We start from the raw sequence: 20,189 nt of genomic DNA on the forward strand, positions 1-20,189 counted from the left end.
TACAATCACGTGATAGTTACAGATAAGTCGACCTTAAGCTTCAGGTTTCAACAGTGTTTGAAATTCCAACAACCATCATTCTGCTTTTCCCTCCTGTTGATTCTTAGAATTCTTAATAAGCCGATTCATTCTTCACTTCTCCTCTCCCTGACCTTCATTATGAAGAAGTTTGGCTTTGGCAGCAAAAAGAACGATGGTGGAGACGATGAGAGCACCCGCTCAGCGCTCTTTGGTTCTAAATCCAAGAACAAATCGTCAGCAGCCTCAAATCCATACGCGCAGCCACCACCATCTGGCGATCCATATAGTCAAGGACGTGGTCCTGGTGCGGGTGGATATGGACTCCCCTCAGGGCCCAGGCAGTCTCATCCGGGGATGAACCCTCCCGGCCTTCCAGCAAACCCAGCACCGAGAAACCCCTACGAGAATCTAGATAATAAATACGGTCGAGCTAATGGCGGTTATGCACCTGGAGGTCCAGGATATCAAAGCGGATATGGGGGAGATAGGTATGGAAGGGATGATTCTGCTCCGGTAGCTAAATCTAGATATGGTCCTGGTGGCTACGGAGGACTTGGGCGGGCCGATCCCAACGATTTCGCTTCCATCGATGATAATAGAGACGCTCTTCTAGGAGATGCCCGAGAACGGATGCAGGAACGGCGTTACAACCCCGCTCTTCAGGATGTCCCACAGGATGGGTTTAGCGGAGCGGCTGCTAATGACGCTGACACTGCATACGCCCCGACTTATCAAGAGAGACAACTCACAGCAGAGGAGGAAGAGGAAGAAGATATACAAGCAATGAAACAAGAAATCCGGATGGTAAAGCAACAAGATGTCTCATCTACCCGCAATGCCCTCCGAGCAGCATTAGAAGCAGAAGAGACAGGTCGAAACACACTGATTCGTCTTGGAGCTCAAGGAGAACGAATCCATAATGCAGAAAAGAATCTAGATCTAGCCTCAAACCAAAACAAAATCGCGGACGAAAGATCCCGTGAATTAAAAAAGCTAAACAAAAGCATGTTCTCCATGCATGTTTCCAATCCATTCACGGGTGAACAACGTCGACGTGCTCGTGATGAAGCTATCATCGAGCGTCATCAGGAAGAGCGTGCTCAGCGAGAGGCCACTCGACAGGCTGCGTTTAGAAGTGAACAGCGCATGGACCAGACTTTTAAGGGTTTAGCGAAGAAGGCCAACAGTGCCCCCCAGAAAGAAACTCGACTTGCCGACCGCGCGAAATACCAGTTTGAAGCTGATAGTGAAGATGATGAGATGGAAAATGAAATCGAGTCGAATCTGACTGCCATCGAAGGTGTTACTGGCAGGTTGAATATGCTTGCTCGGGCACAGGGCAAGGAAGTTGAGCAGCAGAATGAACACTTGAACCGTATCATGGGGAAGGTATGTTCCTTTCTGCCCCAGATAGCAACGTTCATTTTGTTCCATGTATATGCAGGCTAACAAACCAACAGAGCGATTATGTGGACGATCAAATCCATATTAACAGCGCCCGTCTGGGTCGTATTCATTAAAACATTCTCTTCCCTCGATCCAGACACGCAAACGTGTAATCCCATTTCATCACGTCCAAGTATTTGCCAGTTTCGCTGGATTCCAAAGCATACCCATATTTTCAAGATACCGTTATCCACAGCGTCCCTTGCTAGCGTTAATCAAAGTCCTGTCTATATTCAGCATCCTCCTTCCCCTTCTCATGTATCTAGCATTATACCTGCATGTTCCCCACTCGGCGATATCAAAATCCCCCTCACTCGTTTATCGTGGACGATATAGACTCAGTTTTTTATTCATGTTGGTTTCTCGATATGCTCTTACTTTATATGAGGATTTTGCGTGCCCAATCACATATTGGTCATGTTACTCTAATATACCCCACCCACCACTTATTATGTAGCAGGCCTCAAAAATTCCTTTTCCATCTCCCAAAACATATCTAGGAATGCTTCCTTATCTCTAACATGCTGAAGCCTTAACTAACATTGTGATGAAATCCACTTGCCAAGGTAATTCTCTCGTCAAGAAGTGGGACAGCTGCTTCCCTGCTACAAGAACCTCACTACGTCGACACGGACCATTCTATAGAGATTGATTTCATCCGTGAGAATGGCCCGAATCGAGTAGCTGGGAAGCGAGCTCGAGTTAAAAGACTTCTTTATTGCCACTCTCATCAATTACGACCCATTCATTCCTTCCACGAAGCCAGTATTTTTTTTTCATTTTTTTTGTTTTCATCATGTAATATGTTCCATTGCCAGGAAGATAATTAGAATTCCAGGACTTAGACCGCTCTGTCACTACCCCAGCCCCTCCATCCAAACCTCATGAATCTCCCCTACGAAATCACCCGCGAGCAGAGACATAACCAAAATAACGGATAAATCTGGGATGCAATAATTACCCAGGAATAGCACTCGGAATCTCGTCAAGCATAACCTCCATCCATGCAGGGCCAAGAGCATTCTGGATATTAGCATCCCCATCTTCCCCACTGTTATCAGATCCAATGTCAACATCATCCCTGTTCCCTAGGCTTCTCAGAAGTGGGATATCCATATCTAGGAAATCAAGGTTTACGTCACCGAAGTTATCCTGGGAAGCCATCGGGTAGGCGGGGACTAACTGGTCGACTTGAGGAGCCAGTTTGTTGGAAACAGAGAACTGGGAAGAAAACCCAGGTGTGGAAACTTTCTGCTGCTGCTGCTTCTGCTGTTCTGGGTTTGGGAGCTCCACCAAGTCGTTGATATGACAGTATACGTCTGTATTCATAGTAGCTGGCGGGTCATCCGATTGTTTATATGCCCGGAGTTGCTGTTGTTCTTGCCTCTGCTGCGATGGAGGTTTCAATGATGAATCCATAGGCGGTGGGAGATCTTTCATCCGAGATTCCACTGGGATGGTTGCTTCCACGGTTTCGACAGATGGGCCACTATCGTCTTTCGGACGAAACTCGCGAACTAACGAAGGTAAATCTGCATCTCGTGGAAATTGCCCTCTTGCAAAGGCGATGTCCAGTGACAATGAGAGCCGTAGGTACAGACGCGGTTGTCTAACCAAGACCTCCCCCCAGCTCTTCGTACCATTTTCAGCAGCCTTATCACTATTAGATCGCTCTGTCAAAGCGGTTGATGTATCTGTATCCCCACTGACGTCACTGTCGTCATTAGTCGAGTTTGACACCACATTTGCTCCTGCGCTAGCCAGGAAGGATACCGTGAGGTTTTGGCTCTCTGCAAATTTTAGGACTTGCTGGATAAGAAAGGCAACGTAATCTGTGCCATCGTAGCGGTTTCGGTACAGTTGCATAATCTCAACGTAATAGCCCAGTTTGCGCTTGTGCGTTGCAGATTGGGATGTAGTTCCAGATAATTTAACATCAAGGGCATTTAAAACTAGCGGGAGAGCAGTGTAGGCAACACTATAAATATCAACAAGTCAGCATAATAACCTATTTGAATAGCGAAAGTAGTGAGTTTAATAGAATCCTAATTTTGCAAAAACATTAGACGTACGCGCTTATGGGAAGATGTCGTGCCACTCCACGCATCAATAGCCGTTTAACCGATCTTGTGATTCCCAATGCTGCCTCTTCTAGTTCCTCTTTAATTCCCTCTAACCGTTTACTATAAGTATCTGCGATAAACCTTTGATGAGCTTCCAAGGTGAGGGTCTCGTTGTGACACAAGGCCAATCGACCAGTACTAAAATGCCAACTGTAAGCCAACATAGGCGAGAATAACGGAGCGTAGTAATAACGGAAAAAAGATTAACTCACTGGAAATACATGAACGTCAGGTTGGAATAAAGTGTGACGGATTCATGAACAGTATCCGATTCAAGGATGGACCCAAACGACGCTTCGGCATCATTCGCCCACTGAGTGAGGCTATCTCTGATATCTCCTTTCTCCCTTATGGCCGTCACAAATTCCTTCTCTGTCAGCACTATTGGTTGGGAGAACCCATGGGGCCGGTATGCAGTCATTATAACATCAGTTAGCACAATAGCCAGCTGGCACTGAACGCGCATGACATTTGCAAGAAGTCGTTTTGTTTCAGGGTTATAAACTTCAGAGTTATACACCTCGTCTTCGAGATCTTCCTCGGACAAACAGTCAAGAGGCTGGTCAAAATTTTGTGGGGTGATCTGAGGATGCCGGCGAAGCCCCAGAGGCAGAATTCGGTCGCGAAGTATAATGGACCACCACAACCGTTTCTTTGTCATTTTTTGAGGATCGTTCTGGTTAGATTTGCTATTATATAAATGGACACCATGAAGAATCGCATTTTGTATAGCAATTGTAAGCCACCGACTCCCGGCATGGAAATCGGTATGTGAGCTTTGGTAGGTCAGGAGAATTGAACCCTGCGCCTTCGCCAGAGCATCGTTTTCGGCATCCAGGTCAAAAAGAAGCTGTATAGCATACATAAGGTCCTGTTCTTGTAAAATACTTACAGAGAGTTCACAATTGCATACCTTAGCTCTGCGGTATAAAATATTGCGTGCGGTTCGATTGTCGGCGAAACCAGCAGATTGAATGATATCAGACGGCACGAACTGCGAAAAAAGAAGATTAGCAAAGCTCATTAGGATAATTAAGCCGTGAAGAGATCCAGAGTGATGCCTTACTGCACAACTTGCAAAGAACATTGCCTGGACAATGAACAATGATATGGCTCGCGGTTTGGTTGATCCTTCAGTTCGATTGGAGTACATACTCCAGAAATCTGCCTCATTCAATATTGGCAGACAGGGGTGGACATGGAGGAAATATTGACGGACGAATTCATGGAGGATTGGCGCAGGCGGTAGATGCAGACTACCTTTCATCTCCAGATATTTGACGTCTTCCGTCGAGAGCGTGTGAAGATTACGCAGTTCGACAAAACGGTAGAATGAAAATATGACACTTGAAGCTCCATTTGGTCCATCTGCAAAAGAGGGTAGGATATTTCTGGGGATCTGGGGATTCATTCCACCGAAATGTTCAAACCCGAACTCCTCTGGAATTTGTTAGCTGTGTTTTTCTGGAAATATCATTGTAAATCTCAACAGAGTATTTAGAAACGAAATTAGCAAGGCTTACGTTCTGCTCGAATATCGCAGAAAAGGGAAAGGGAAGGTTGTCGCGCAGGGTTGACATAATGAGGGAAACCAGGTTGCGACACGATTGATTCCATCAGCCTCATTCTACTAGTCGGATGGGATTTGTGCAGCAGAGCATCGGTTTGGAGATGTGCATCTGTCCATAAGATCTGTGATCTCACACCACGTCTATAGAGCTCTATGTCAGAGCATCCTCATGCCGGTAAAAGAGGTCGATCAATCTGCTTACCCTGGACAGGCACTTGACCTAATAGAGCACTCGTGGCCATCGAGCCGACAATTCGTGCAGGGACTTCCATGAATAGAGACGTCGCAACGAACTCTACGCTCATGGCACAAGGTGCATGCCATCCGGGCCCGCTTCCGCGGACGTTGTGAAGGTTCCATTTGTGAGGTTGCTGGATTGGGTGGTACAAATTGCAAATGTTGGGATTCATGAACAGAGGGTTAACTAGCTCCAAAGTCCGAATTGCATCTCCATAGGAGAGACCCGTGGCTACTTGCGGGGCAACGAGGCGGCGAACAAACTCGCGTAACCAGTGGAGAGAAGAGGAGGGGTCCAGACCAGCGAATAGTTTAGAGCATTCTCGGAAAATCGTGGGATATATGCAATGACACCAGCTCTGAGATATGAGGCAGGAAAGCTCTCGAAGGAGAAAGAGGACGACGAAAAGTATTATTACAGCAAAGGCACATTATATCATGCCCAGAACGCCAGGGGCAGATTTGTTGAACCCTAGCGCCGCCATGTCAGGGACTCTTGGAGGATCCAGACATGAAAATCTCGCGCAGCATGTTGAGGTATCTGTTCCTTTCTCCCATCTGACCCGAATATTCCAGTGAGTCTGGAGAGGTCTATCACCCGAGCACCACATGTTATGTGCTTCTGCCGTAGACCGGGAAGCTGGAATGGAGTCATTTCTCCACCGCATTAAATCGGGACGGTCTCTCACATAAAGTTCCCCGCTACTAAATTGCGTCCCTCGAGATGCCCCCGGATTTTCGAGGTTTGTCCAAGCCGAGTTGGGGAACAACATGGGACCACCACAACATGGAGAGCGAGGCCCACCCATTCAATGGGCTGCAGCACCAGCAGATTTTGAGGAGGTAGGGACTTGGTTGACCCTCTTCTCCAAATTGCCTCCTCGTCTGGAGGAAATCTGCGACCCGACTCATCACTCTACCCGCTTCCCAAAAGACTGGCGTGGCGCGGCTTTGGGCAAAAGGTTCCTCTTCGATGATTGCCAGGTCAATCGAGAGTTTTAGTTTCGTAAAATCAATGGGCCCGAGGACGCATTTGGCGCAGAAACACCAGAGTCCCGGCCTTTAATTTCATATGGTAACAGCACCTCGCGATAATTAGCTGGGTAGTTTAACTAACTAGTTAGTTAACTAACTCCGATAAGCGAGGTGGTTGCAGGTTCTGAACATGGGGATGAGAGCGTTCCAGATGATTGGCAGCGGACTTTCACCGAGCGAGTTTACGCCAACAAATGGACGAGACCAGGATATAACTAGCTGCTCTGTTGCTCATAGACCCATAGACCCTCTCACTATATTTGCCTGTATAGTATAACCCTCATATTAGCACCACTTGAGGCATGTCCCCTTGAAGTCGAGGAGACGTGCGATTCCCCACAAGACGATCAACAAAATCCCAACCTGCTGGGACTGGCGTCAGCCGGCTCTTGAGCTGAAACTGCACCTGATGGTCGCAAGATTCTGTCTACTAGAAAGCAAACCAGCCATTTTCGCAACCTGTGGCTGACCCAAGCGGATCTCAACATGGACGGATCTTCGGATCAAAACACTAGAGTTTGAAGGCCAATGGCTCTGCACCTGTCGCGGACATTATATATATGTTGTTTTATCCAGACGGGAACCCAAGGGTTGATTGTGCACAATCCACAGCTAACTCTTTTTGCACTTCTTAGACTCATCACTGAAGAAACTTCCATGGATGCTTGCGTTGAATTGAGCCAGAGGTTCGGAAGTTTGGCATCGGATTGGCTCCATTGGTTGGTGACCAGTGGTTAAGGTTGGTTAAGACTTCTTTTCTCCCCTTTAATAACAGGATATCATAATCACTAATATTTTCAAGTCAACCTTGGAAGGATTGTTCTCCCTTATGCAAATTTCTCAACAACCACGACTGAAAAAAATAATGCACTCTGACGCCTAAGCTATTCATGATTCCTCAAAAGGACAAGCCAAATAAGCACCAAGATGGAGGAGCTCTCTCATGGATTACCTAGAAGTATATCTTCATCAGGCAGATGTGGCGGTATAATAACGAATCGTCGTGTTTTCGGTCTTCTGGTTCTGCTTCAGAATTTCCAATCACTATTATGGAGATATCCGAGTGCCTTCTTAGCACAGGACCTTGACAACTGCGTTCTGTTCATATTTGTTCTGAATATACCAACTTTCTCCCATCACCAAACCGTCAAAACAAAATAACAGCGCTTTTCATGGAACCCATTGCGGAGATTAATATCTGCCAAAACCTCCTGGAAGTCTGTGTGTGGCGTGTTTATAGACCTAGCCTACGCCACGGAGCCGACAGCCTAGATAGGGAAAAATTGGGTTTGGGATTATCTCAGATTCGTTCCTCCATTAGGGCTTTTCTCTGTTCAGAGCAGCGCGACTCGATTTGCAGTATCTTATCTTAACCGTTTGAAGTTTTTTTTTTCCTTTCTTTTTTTTCTTTTCTTTTTTTTTTGGGTTTGATAAGGCGTGATTGCAAGAATCCAACTTGCATGAACCAAGGGCAAGGTGATTGACAATAGAGCAGGATTACACCAAATGGGAGCAAACCGACGAGGGGCAACTTTTCTATTGAATCCTGAGCTCCTGGCCCCTTGCTCCTATCGAGCGTCAAAGGTAAATCCCAAGGAAGAATCTGTATACCATGTCAAGCTCCTGGGATACTTGAATCATTCAACGGAGGTCCTTGTTCTGAAAGAAGCTGATCGTGGCAGATGCAAAGGTCATCCCAAACTTCCAGGGTTTGTGAACATGTACTAGAACTGGCAAAATTGGTTTAAAGGAGGAATTCGAGCAGCAAGTGCCGCTCTCCGTACTGTGTCTCACCATAGTCAGTACGGATGCCAGGACGAGTGATATTGCCTGTCCCGGCGGAGGCAGAGGGGATTCAATATTCTGTCTATCAGTATTCAATATCTTGTCAGACCTGAAGATTTATAACCCGCTAACACTTAGAATAGCATTGATATAAGGTGGTTGCTCTGCAAGCGGATATTCTGAAAGTAAACAGGATTTTTTGCGCCCCTGCAAAAGCAGATGATAGGTTAAAGCTATCTAAAATACTCCCTCTCAACAATGGAGAGCAAATTGCAAGCCGTCTAAATGCTCAAATTACCCATCTCACCCCCCTTCTCAAGACTAATTCAAAATACCAATTGGACAACTTGATCCGGAGTATCTGGATCCCAGCGTACGTTCCCCATCATCCCTCGGAACGAACATATAAAATCGACCCGATACCATCAGGTCAACATTCCATATGAAAGCCTTGCGTAGTTTAGCATATTTCAATCAGAAATGCAGAGTGCATACATGCAGATATCCCACAGCAGATAGAGGACTGTGTACTCACGACATAACACATCCCCGTTGACACTGTAGAAGACTCAACCAAGCCTCACGCCTGTTCCCGCAACAGAGAGATGTTGTTCAAAAACTCCCCCTGGATTCTAGCTATTCAACAAAATGACAAACAGCCACAATAACTCTCAGATAGATGTCCTCGATATTTATCCAAAGAACTACCGTGCCAAATTCTTCCTCAGTGACTTCAAAGCTTGGCAAATTTTTCCATGTCGTTCCGGAGCTATTGACGACGATATTGAGCACTCCATATTTCGCCTTTGCTAGTCCATGCATGCACGCACAGTTAAGATTCAGTAAGGACAGCATTGTCACAACCCAGAGCGTCTTTCACTTCTATATTTTGAACTACCCGTTCTCCAGCATCAGCTGCAATGTTTTCAAAGGGGATATTGGTACCTTCAAAAGTCGTCCTGGTGATAGCTTCTCCAAGCCCAGATGTAGCGCCGTAACAATGGCGACTTTACCTTCGAGACTACCCCCTGGACGGGTGGGTCTACGCGAGTATGTATGTCATTCAATTCAAATTCAACAGCAGGACGAGGCCAGGGCTTTGCTTTATAGAGATCAAATGCTTATAGGCCCTGTCGATCGTTAATCTAGTTAATACGAAACTTCATTCTTGGCCTGCTTGTTCACAGTTCAAAGTTGTCCAGAGTGATGTTTGAAGTACCACCACTTCGCCACTCAATTTCCAGTTGTTTTATCGTATCCCCAAGTTCATTTCAGAGCCCTGCCGGATGATATACATTTGTGAAAAATTTGACTTCTTAAAACACGGGTCAAAGTCTCTGCTCCCTAGGGTAGGGTAAACTTTGGCGGTTGCGGTTGAAAATCAAACCGGAGGCGTGCAGGCGTGCAGATGTGCAGACATTGCGAGAAAATCGACGGGAAAATAATCAAAATAAAAATAAAATAAGGTTCCAATTCGCCAAAAACCAGCCTGTTAATTTATATCCTTAGAACTACTTGGAGGGGAAAGCTGACCCAACCTGCGTTTGCGATATAACTGTATATTAGACATTTTTATATCATGAACTTGATGTGTGAGTGGTTGGACATAAGAAAGGCTTTGGGTCCGCTAGTTCGACTTTATGAAGTTTTTATTAACTGGGAGGAATTGATGCCTGTCCCGGAGAATCAACATAAGCTCTTCCCTTCGGCATAATGCAAAAATGTATTGGCGAATTGCCGCGGGCAACTAAATAAATATACTTTTTCTGATTACTTTTGTTCTCTTTATTCATACCAACAAAAGGATTATTCCCTTGTCCGGAGCTCTTCATGCATGCAAAAGAGCTCACAGAAGACGACGTATCTTTGCTCCGGAATCACCAGGTCTCATTTCCAGCCTGAGATCATCTGAAGGTTATCTTCAATTTTGCCATGCCGCACATAAACACACAAATTGCTCTTGTAGATACCCATAGCCAGGCTTCCTCATGGTCATGTAATTAGACGAGCAAGTTGCCGGAGTCCTCACGCAAGCAAGTTTGTATTCAATACTTTATTTGCAAGAGTTTGCCTTCCATCCACTGCTGAAATTCTTCTGCCTTTTGCTCTTGATCTAGTGTCTCTCATTTTACCGACCCCGTCTGGTTGGTGAAATCTATTCCAAAGAAATCTAATCGCTGAATTATTAACCATGGCTCTTCCTACTGAGTGCGACGTGCTTGTTGTTGGCAGCGGCAATGCCGGTTTCTCAGCTGCGATATCAGCTGCTCAGTCGGGAGCAAAGCGAGTTGTCTTAATTGACAAATGTCCCCAGGAGTGGGCGGGGGGGAATTCCTATTTTACCGCCGGTGCCTTTCGAACGGTTTTCTATGGTCTACAAGACCTCCTTCCAATTGTGAATAACGTGGATCAAGACACCGCAAGCATCATCGATATGGAACCCTACACGCCCGAGGACTTCTCCGATGATATGTCGCGTATTTCCGCTGGAAGAGGGGACCCCCATCTTAGCCGCGTGCTGGTTCAAGACTCCAATTCTGCTGTGAAATGGCTTGCGCAAAACGGGGTAAGATTCCAGCTGTCATTCAACCGGCAGGCATATAAGGTGGATGGCCGGTACAAATTTTGGGGAGGTATGTCGCTGAAGACGGAGGACGGGGGTAAAGGGCTCATTCGTGACCATCAGATGGCTGCTGACCGCCACGGGATTCTGGTTGTATATTCGACTGCTGCCAAAAGATTAATCCAGGATCAAACTACGGGAGCCATTTGCGGCTTGGCTGTTGAGCATGGAGGACAGGAGAAGATTATCAAAACGCCAGCAGTAATCCTTGCGGCTGGCGGTTTTGAAGCTAATCCTCGCATGAGAGCGCAGTATCTTGGACCTGGATGGGATATGGCATTGGTCCGCGGCACCCCCTACAACGTTGGCGACTGTCTTGAGATGGCTATACGAGATGTATCCGCCAAGCAAGCTGGCAACTGGTCGGGGTGTCACGCTGTAGCCTGGGATGCCAATGCTGCTGCCCACTCCGGTGATCGGCAGGTATCCAACGAATTTACCAAATCAGGTTATCCCTTAGGTATCATGGTAAACTTGAACGGTGAGCGGTTCGTCGACGAAGGAATAGATCTGCGAAATTATACATACGCCCGCTTCGGAAAAGCTATCCTCGCTCAACCGGACCTCGTTGCATTCCAAATCTGGGATCAAAAGATGATCCCCTGGCTCCGCAAAGAGGAATATCGAAAGGAAAGAGTTCACCATATCACGGCAAATTCGGTTGCGGAACTGGCAGAAAAGTGCTCTCAACATGGACTACAGAACAAGGAGAAGTTTATCGCTACCCTCACGAATTTCAACACGGCAGTTTATCAGCACAGAAAGGAGAACCCTGCTGTAAAATGGAATCCGGCTGTGAAGGACGGCTTATCAACTCAATCCAAGAGTTTATATCTCGATCTCGCAAAGTCAAATTGGGCCCTGCCTATTGACCAAGCCCCTTTTCTCGCTGTCAAAGTCTCTTGTGGAATCACGTTTACCTTTGGCGGACTTGCTGTGAATCCGGAGACAGCAGGAGTTATATCTTGTATCTCCAACAAGGAGGTCCCAGGCCTTTACTGTGCAGGCGAAATGCTGGGTGGCTTGTTCTACGGAAACTATCCCGGCGGGAGCGGATTAACGGCCGGAGCGGTGTTTGGACGAAGAGCTGGTGCAGCAGCGGCAGCAGTTACTGCGTCCAGCACTTCAGTGAAGCTCGGATGTCTGTAGCAGTTGGGAAATGCCGTTATTGCAGTCCGTCAAGTGAGGGAGGTTTATTATCAGTGAACTTGCTATCCGTCTTCTCCATTATGTAGCACATTTAAAGCGTACGTATACAACCTGGTTATTATATACAGCACCAAGTATTTAGATAAAAAGATAACGAAAAAGATAACGTATAAACAACTACCACCGTTTTTAGCTGAGATTCACCTGGCCATTATTTATCTATCTTTGTTGCACCGCAATACAGCCGTAAATCCATATCAGGTCAATTAAATACTGAGTGTCCAAAGTTGTCTTGGACATCCCGCATCCATTTCATCAGTTTTGTGTTAATTGTAATTGTGACAAATCTCTCTCTCCCCGCCCCCCCCTCCCAAAAAAAAAAAAAAAAAACTTTTAATTTTCAAGATGGTTGATAAAGATCATTTCCTTAGGGGAAGGATTACCAGCTTGATCTCGTCGGTTCCCTTTTTTGTCTGCGTGTGTGTAAATCCCGTAAACTCTAAAACCAGCTTCGGGCCGAGGAGTTTTGGTAAAATCCGGGGTAAGAAACCCAGCAATATGATGGGTATTATAGCCAACCGCTCATGCAGAAGCGTTGGATGAATTGAGAACGGTTACAAAACTTGTGATAGCAAGACAAAAGTATTTCATGTTGACGTGGTGGTAGGAGACTGTGAGCGGTATTAATATTTCATTCCATCGCTAACACAACCAGCTGGTGACAATAGAATTTGTGGGAAGTTCAAAGCAAATGTCAAAAAAAGTATGATTTAATTACTCGCCGCACAGCAGTTACATAGAAAAGACAGAATCAAATTTCCCAAATCCTACCCACTCTTTTTCTTCCCCCCCCCCCCCCCCCTTTCATCACGGGCCCCATATTCAAAAGCAGGTTTTCCTCTCTTCCCATCTCCACAAAAATGGACATGGGAAAGGCAACGTGCTCTAGATAAGAGATATAATATATATGTGCCCCTGCTGAACTCGCGCGTTGTGACTCGTCCGTCTCGGGCACTTCTGACATCATAGCCCCATTTTCCAACACCCAAACCGAACCTCCAATCCCATTTCGTGTTGATTGTTGCCGAGCACCAATATTCAAGCAATCGCTCTGCTGCTTCAAAGGTCACTACGCAATTATGCCGTTGGTGTGGCAATACCTCGTCCTTGATTTTTCGATCAAGGGTCTCTCTCATCTCGGTCTCCAGCTCATGTGCAATCAATACACATGGTATTTCCTAACCGAAAACGCCTGATCTGTTATAAAAGGGTTTGAATATTTTGGTCCTGCTGCCGCTCTGGCCCAACAGGGCTATCGATAAAGCCGTTGGATGTGACTAAGGATAATTAATATTCAAAAAGAAGAATTCGGGTCCGTAACGGCGAAAATAAACCCACTTTGAGAAGATATGTTTATCCACGCGGAATTTTACTCCGTTGTATCAATATTTCACCCAAGTTTACATTTCGTATACACGCCATGGTATTTACTGGTAATAACGAAAAGCACCTTACAAGAACCTATTTACTGCATCGACACACTCTTTTGCTTCTTCTCTTTTCTTTTTGGGTTCCAAATGCCAGACGAGCGAAGCTTTCAAAAGCAACTATCGATAAATTAAAATCATGGATATCATTGGCTTTGAATTCCGTACCAAGAAAAGAGATAACAAAAAGGAGATAAGTAGGAGATAAAAAAGTTGAAGCTGCTTTCTAGCGAATCCCAACCTCCTTTGTGCAAGGAAACAATAAAGTGCCCCAAAACACTCTCTGACATCTGTAGCAGTTACAGAAGATTGATCGCACAACCGACGATGGTGGATGGTCATGCTGGTCAGCGGGAGGTGATACATTTAAGACCGGGGGGCCCTTGGGGGGCGGTGACCTCAGAAATATCGACAGTGTGTTTCAGAACGCTGGGCTACGAAGCACAGGGGAAGGTTGAGGCGATCCGCAGGAGCCCCTGGTTATGCGGGCGCCTGAGGAAGCAGTGAGGAGCGAGTGGGCACTACACTAGACAGGCAGTAAGTTAGGACTTGAAGTGAGGCTTCGGTCAGCACTCCGCCCTGGGCAGAGATGAAAATGAAACCAAAAAGAAGCATGCATGGATGTTCCTTTTGCAAAGAATAATATAATAAGCTCCACTGCCTGAAAATCCAAACCACTGACTTTCTTTTGTCTCCGTCCACTAGTTATCTAAGTATCAATTTTACCCCTTTCCTGTTCAGATTTTATTCTGACCCCCTTTCAGCGCCGGATTCGACTGCAGCCGTAAAGTTCAAGCATTATGGTTTTGTAACCTAATCGATTAGTTATGCATATATCTAGTAGAAGCTACGTTAGTAGTATACGTCAAGAGGCCTAAATTGTACCTTTCGAGGAGCGCATCCAATGCCGAATCAGATCTATACGAACGAAGTACGCGGCCTTCTCTTTTCTTCTGTCAATTCCATTTTCCAAGTGGCCCGGTCCTCGAATCCCGCTGGGCAGACCATCCCAGACGTCCCAGTGTGGACGTAGATTAAACTAGACATTCATAGATAGGAGCTTCAAAACACGTTCCGTGACCGGTCCGATGTCGTGTGGAATGTCCTCCCCAGGTGTCCGGCGATATGCTGTTGGCGGGTTGGCTTTTGGCCCTGTGAGTACCGTGGGAGCTTTCACTAGTCCCCCCGGGTTGAGCACAAACAAGCATGGGGGGATGTCAATTGCCACTTTTTACAACCCTGGATGGACAGGATGCCAACGTGAGTGGTGTGAGTTGAATCTGGTTTATCAGTCGCCCTAGCCAAGCTTTTCAACCACATTGAAACTGAGCTTGGGAATCAATGCAACGTAACCAGCGGGTCCTTGGATGTTGAGTGGGTGGATAGCTCTGGCCATCGCCGAGTGCGGCTTGGCATCCTGGCTCATATTGGTTCTTGGGTTTTTTTTTTTTTTTTTTTTTTTTTTTTTTTTTTTTTTTCTTTGGGGGGGGCAGTGGTTGATTGTAGTTTATCGAATGATAGTTTCGAGTAAAAGATTTCTTTTACTTTTCTTTTTCTTCTTTTTGGTTTCTTTTGACGCACCCCGATGAGTTGCGACATTGTAAGTTTGATGCTTGCTCTATGATTGCGCAAGTTTTCAACTTCTTTTGGAAAATAATATTAATTATAGTCGTAGGCCCCTGTTCTTCAGCGAAGGAAGGTTTGGTATTTCCGAGATTTTGGTCAAGGTCAGCTACCCCCTATCTAAAACTGGGATTCTATCTTTTGCTTGCCCTGCCCTACCCCTGACAAGGTAACTTACCCACAACCTTGGCTTGACACCTTGTGCCACTTGTTTTGTTTTACTCCAGTGATATTGTCTGATGCCTGTTCAACACCATACTGAGTGCCGAGATGAAAATCCTTACCAAGAAAAGTTCACTCTTTTTTTCTCACCATTGACCCTGAAACTCACAGTCACAGTACCATAGCATTCTTACTGACAAAGCCCATTGGTTAAACAAACGTAGCAAAAATTCAAAGTCTGACACATAACATCCAGCGCGTGTATGTTCTTAACTTCCTGAGAAAATTGTCAGTCGATCCACCCTCTGATCCACACAAGCTTAAATGGGATAAACACCTTTTACACACAAGATCAGAGATTGTTCGGTCCTGCAACGTGGCTGTAGGAGCGTGATAGGCGTATGTTTCAGATGCACGCAGAGGGGGCGCAGGCTAAATTGTCAGGAATGACAAGAATGCAAAAGCGCCTGGCGATCTGCCGCCAGCCCTGATCTGATATGGAGATCATATAGACCATTCCTCTGAGACAAAGGTATGTTGTAGCGTTCTCTGCTTCGTAGGAATAATCATCAATAAATGAACGAGCAACGACGATTTCCTCAAGAGACCCTTTGTGGGGTTGGTAGTCGTGCGTTGGTAGTGGATGGCAGGGATAATGTATTCTGATAAAGATTCCCTTAACTGTATCATGGTGAAATGATCAGAGATGGATGTCAGATCAAGGTTTCCATTATGCCCCGAGAGTAAGAAAGAAAGCAAAATCGAAATTGTGGTAGCAATTATTGGAGAAGACTTTTGAACTATGACTTCAGAAGCTGTTTTGTGGCATTGGCTGGGTTGGAGGATTCCAGCTTCTGAACCGCATCCTTTAGACCCCCGCATTGATAACAGAGTTGGAGGTGCTTGGGGAGCATATGTGCCGTTTAATTGTTTAGACAGACATTGAACAAAGCGATTCCTGCCACCATGTCGGATTACTGTTCATAGGCCCTGATGGATGTAATTCGCCGTGAAGCACTTGATGCAAAAAAGGTAAATAGATACCTTGGAGCTGCTGTCGCTCTTGGGTGTATGTATGTGCATGACCGTATCAGTACTGTAACAGATCAGCTATAAATTACTAGCACAGGTAATATTTGAAAATATGTATGTATGTTTATACGGTCCATACATACATACAAGTACTTCGTAACCAGCAGCCCCTGCTGAGCCCAACCAATGAATACTTCACCTTGCTTTTTCCACCTTCACCTTCTCGCCCCAGTAAGCACAGAATAATTTAATCCTTCTCCCCGTTCGAACTTCCAAAAATGAAGCATAGAAAGGTTATATCTCATCCCCACCACAACCAACCGCCTGGTTTTCCCCATTTATTCGGGTCTGGTGGTTGGACCCACTCTCGTTTTTGGCGCCAAGTGATTCCCGGAGGAGACAGCCCCACAGCCCCACAGCCCCACAGGGCAACACACGGAAAAGCCAACTTTCCCCCCCGACCCCGACCCCCGACCGCGGCCCCATTCTTGTTCGGGCCAAGGACTTAAGGATCGCAGTTATCGCATTTTTAGCGGCATAATAAGCTTACTGTGGCTTTTCGTTTTGTGCCCCTGTTGGGCCAGTTTATCTGTTCCGAGATATCTTGGAAAATTGAAATGGCGCCCTTATATCGAGATCGAGAGGAACTAGAATAGAGCCTAAATCGATGGCGGTAGGAGCGCAACGACAAGGGAGGGCAACCATGTAACTCGGTGTGTACGTCCGGATTCAAGAAAGGGGAAACGGATTTGCCTTTCCAAGTAGGAAATTGTAGATAGTTTGTTTCCCTTGGCTGGCACGGAAGGTTTGAACGGTACTTCTCCCCTCGCTGCTACATGTCGTGTCATGCAGGCTTTGTCATTAATATGCGGCTTCGAAGGTTGCGTTCATCTTGCGCTGTTGATGTAATTGAAGGAGCCTATTGATGTCACCGAGCACCAATGAAAACTGGTCATATATTTATGATAAGCCTGTGGCAAAGCATAATACTAGGGGGGAGGGGGCTGTTCGATTGCGTGCATGCATTGGCTCCCTCTTCCACACCATCAACCCACTCCCATCTACCAGTGACAGGGATTTCCCGGCATTGATCGAGAGAATGCTGGTATGCACGCCAAGAAGAGGGCATCAATATCTTGCATTGCAGGACAGGAGGGAGCAACCACGGGAAAATATAGCATGAGAGTGAGGAGAACATGGGGAATGAGATGCACTTTTTGAATTCGAAGAAGGAGAAGTGTGTGTGTGTGTGTGTATAGATTTTACGGTTTTTACATGGATAAAATAATCATAGTTACTGTTTGGACTCACCTTTTCCAGCTAGAAAATGTTCTCCAATCTGTCCACCGCCTATGTTCATGTGCAAGAAGCCGTTTGAAACGAGCTGCTGCACTGCAAGAACCTTTTTCTGTGACGCGGAATAGCGCATTTGGAACATGTATTCATTAAAAATATAATGCACTTGGATTATTATTTTCAGAATGTGAAAACTTCTTTCAATCATCTTCAGTGAGATTAGTACCAGGAAACAAATGCAAGAATGACAGGAGAAGTTGATCATATATGCGACGTCCCATTCTGACGTCCCTAGAACCAAAAATATCAATCTTGTTATCAGCCCGATGTTCTCTTAAAAAAGCCTAGATATTGTCCCTGTTGATCTGGAACATGTGTAGAATTCGATGTATATGGATTATCACTGAAATTATATCCATGGATCTCAAAAGATGCATCCTGCTACTGATGACCCCTTCCCGCAGTTCCCGGACTCGGATCTTGACGGATCGAAAATCTCTCGCCTTTCTCGAAGACGATGGTAGATCCCCCGGACGATTGGCGACTGGGCGACTGGGCGACTGCCAGCGGTTACGTAGATATCGATCCATCGGGAAAAAATCTGCACGAGACTTCCCCTTCAGTCACAAAGGTCTGAAAGGTCCAGAGACGGACAATTCATCCATGGATGCTCATTTGGGAGTTGACATGCATTCTATCTCATCTTTCAGCAGAAAATAACATTTCGCCTCCCTCTGTGCTCCTCGCCTCAGTGCTGCTCTCCTCCTCAATCAGCATCAAGAACTTCTAGTCTCACGAACTCACCTGCATGGAATAGTCTAAAGAATTTAGGTTGATTATGTATGCCATGCTGATGCGTATGCAGGATGCCCAAAAAAAAAAAAAAAAAAAAAAAGGCGGTTTGTGCAGTTATAACCAATCAATTTTAGAAGTCTTGTCACATTCGGCTGCATTAATAATTGTAAAACCTTCCAGACCTGATTTCCTTCTGGAAAGCAAGTTTTCTCAATGCTATTATTGGCTACGTTGCCTCAAAAAGGTAAGAGATAACGCGGAATGACAGAAGTGAGCGGCAAGAGAACTCACCTGCGTAGTATCATCATCAGCCTCTCTCATTGCAAGAAATGAGCAACAAACTGCGCGTCAATCGTTTTGGAACATGACACTGTTTCTACACCCCCGGAATACAGACTGTCGCAAACCCCCATAAGAAACTGTTTCATTTGAGCTGATTGAAGGATATATTATGTGACAGGAAGATGCGACTACTTCACCGCCCGATTTTCTCGTCCCCGCAGCACCCGAACAAAAACTGGACAGACAGTCCTCCCATCCAAGATAGTTTTGAAACTAAGAAATAAGCAAAAACGAACTTTTGTCAGAATGCGGTTGGCAGCCGGTTGAGCTAGGCGCTTGGCGGGCGGTACCGGGGAGGTCAGGGTTGAGGATTGCCAACTTTCAACAGCTGGAGCGCTAAGCTGCAGGTGGATGTCAGTCGATGTTGGGGTGATTTTTCCATATTGGCTTGGGATCTGTTAGGCTGTAGGCAGTTAATTAGTTGTGGGTGGCTCTGTGATACTGAATTTTCGCTGGCATGAAAGTTGAGTTGAGCCGTTAAAACGAGGATGTATGAGCTGCCAAAAAAAAAAAAAATAAATAAATAAATAAAAATTCCTTTCTACACTACCGGAGAACATATATATCCTGGTTGACCGCTTAAAGCAAAACAAAACTGTACGCAGTAATTAAAATGAATCCTTTTGCATTTTCTCGCATCCCCATCAATTTCCTCGATTCCGCAAGGTTGAGAACTACGCGATATTCAGAAGTTGCTTTGAGCTTGCTTGGGGTCAGAAAAGGCTCCCCTCCCCCCCACACTCTGAAGAGATCAAAAATTGAGCAGATGCTCGTGACGCTAAGATCCCGCTAACATCTTTTAAATTTTGGCGATGACGACTGACAGCTGTTGCTTTTAACGACAGTTGACATGAGATGGACAGTCTCCTCAGCTGGAGAATAAGAGCGGATCTATCGAGAAAAAGCTTTGAGCCACAGAAGACGCGTGCACTGGTATTTCAATCTTTGCACACGCAAAAATGCATATTCCAGTATCAGTTGAAGCCAAGGGGTGGGAGACAGACATGCTACATCTGTCGCTTATCGATGGGTCAGGTATACTCCATACTGGAAGAGGAAATTGTTAGTTTGCTCTGTGCAGTTTAACTGTTTACTTGGTACGGAATACGGAATACCGGAATACTGCACTAGTAATTAAGTTTCCCGCTCTGTTCTTCGGGATTGCCCCTGAAACCTTCTTTTCAAACTCTCGCGTACACCCAAAAAACCTAAAACCTTATATATTCCTTGACAGAGCAACCGCCCACGTAGATAGCAGAATTTAAGATGACGCAATCAATGTATGGTGTAAGTACTCCGTACAGGAAAGGTATCGAGTCAACAGAGAGCAACGGGTGGGGGGGGGGGGGGGGGGGGGGAAAGAAAAAAAAAAAAAAAAAGGAATTTTCTCCGGGGTTTTAAAATTTCCCGGTTTTAGGCTTTTTCTTGGTATTGGGGGTTTTCCGGTTTATCCAAACCCCCCT

General features: G+C 45.7%; 5 protein-coding genes across 5 annotated transcripts; 3 read left to right on the forward strand and 2 right to left on the reverse strand.

The window, feature by feature from the left end:
- Window positions 1-159: 159 nt before the first annotated feature.
- On the forward strand, window positions 160-1,541 carry PADG_07659 (uncharacterized protein; the record flags this gene model as incomplete). Its single annotated transcript, XM_010764692.1, has 2 exons — window positions 160-1,410; window positions 1,482-1,541. 2 exons carry the CDS (start codon window positions 160-162, stop codon window positions 1,539-1,541), a joined length of 1,311 nt encoding a protein of 436 aa, XP_010762994.1.
- An 883-nt stretch (window positions 1,542-2,424) lies between these two features.
- PADG_07660 (uncharacterized protein) lies at window positions 2,425-5,570 on the reverse strand (the record flags this gene model as incomplete). Its single annotated transcript, XM_010764693.1, has 6 exons — window positions 2,425-3,445; window positions 3,540-3,728; window positions 3,803-4,440; window positions 4,504-4,584; window positions 4,657-5,030; window positions 5,363-5,570. 6 exons carry the CDS (start codon window positions 5,568-5,570, stop codon window positions 2,425-2,427), a joined length of 2,511 nt encoding a protein of 836 aa, XP_010762995.1.
- Window positions 5,571-5,880: 310 nt separating this feature from the next.
- On the forward strand, window positions 5,881-6,399 carry PADG_07661 (uncharacterized protein; the record flags this gene model as incomplete). Its single annotated transcript, XM_010764694.1, has 2 exons — window positions 5,881-5,972; window positions 6,093-6,399. 2 exons carry the CDS (start codon window positions 5,881-5,883, stop codon window positions 6,397-6,399), a joined length of 399 nt encoding a protein of 132 aa, XP_010762996.1.
- A 4,009-nt stretch (window positions 6,400-10,408) lies between these two features.
- Window positions 10,409-11,989, forward strand: PADG_07662 (precorrin 3B synthase CobZ; the record flags this gene model as incomplete). The annotated part of the gene is made up of 1 exon (XM_010764695.1): window positions 10,409-11,989. The coding sequence occupies one exon, from the start codon at window positions 10,409-10,411 to the stop codon at window positions 11,987-11,989; it is 1,581 nt and encodes a 526-aa protein (XP_010762997.1).
- Window positions 11,990-17,587: 5,598 nt separating this feature from the next.
- Window positions 17,588-18,179, reverse strand: PADG_12332 (uncharacterized protein; the record flags this gene model as incomplete). Its single annotated transcript, XM_010764872.1, has 2 exons — window positions 17,588-17,701; window positions 17,994-18,179. The coding sequence occupies 2 exons, from the start codon at window positions 18,177-18,179 to the stop codon at window positions 17,588-17,590; spliced, it is 300 nt and encodes a 99-aa protein (XP_010763174.1).
- Window positions 18,180-20,189: the final 2,010 nt, after the last annotated feature.

The sequence above is a fragment of the Paracoccidioides brasiliensis genome (genome assembly GCF_000150735.1).
Source record: "Paracoccidioides brasiliensis Pb18 unplaced genomic scaffold supercont2.12, whole genome shotgun sequence".
NCBI classification, from domain to species: Eukaryota; Fungi; Ascomycota; class Eurotiomycetes; order Onygenales; family Ajellomycetaceae; genus Paracoccidioides; species Paracoccidioides brasiliensis.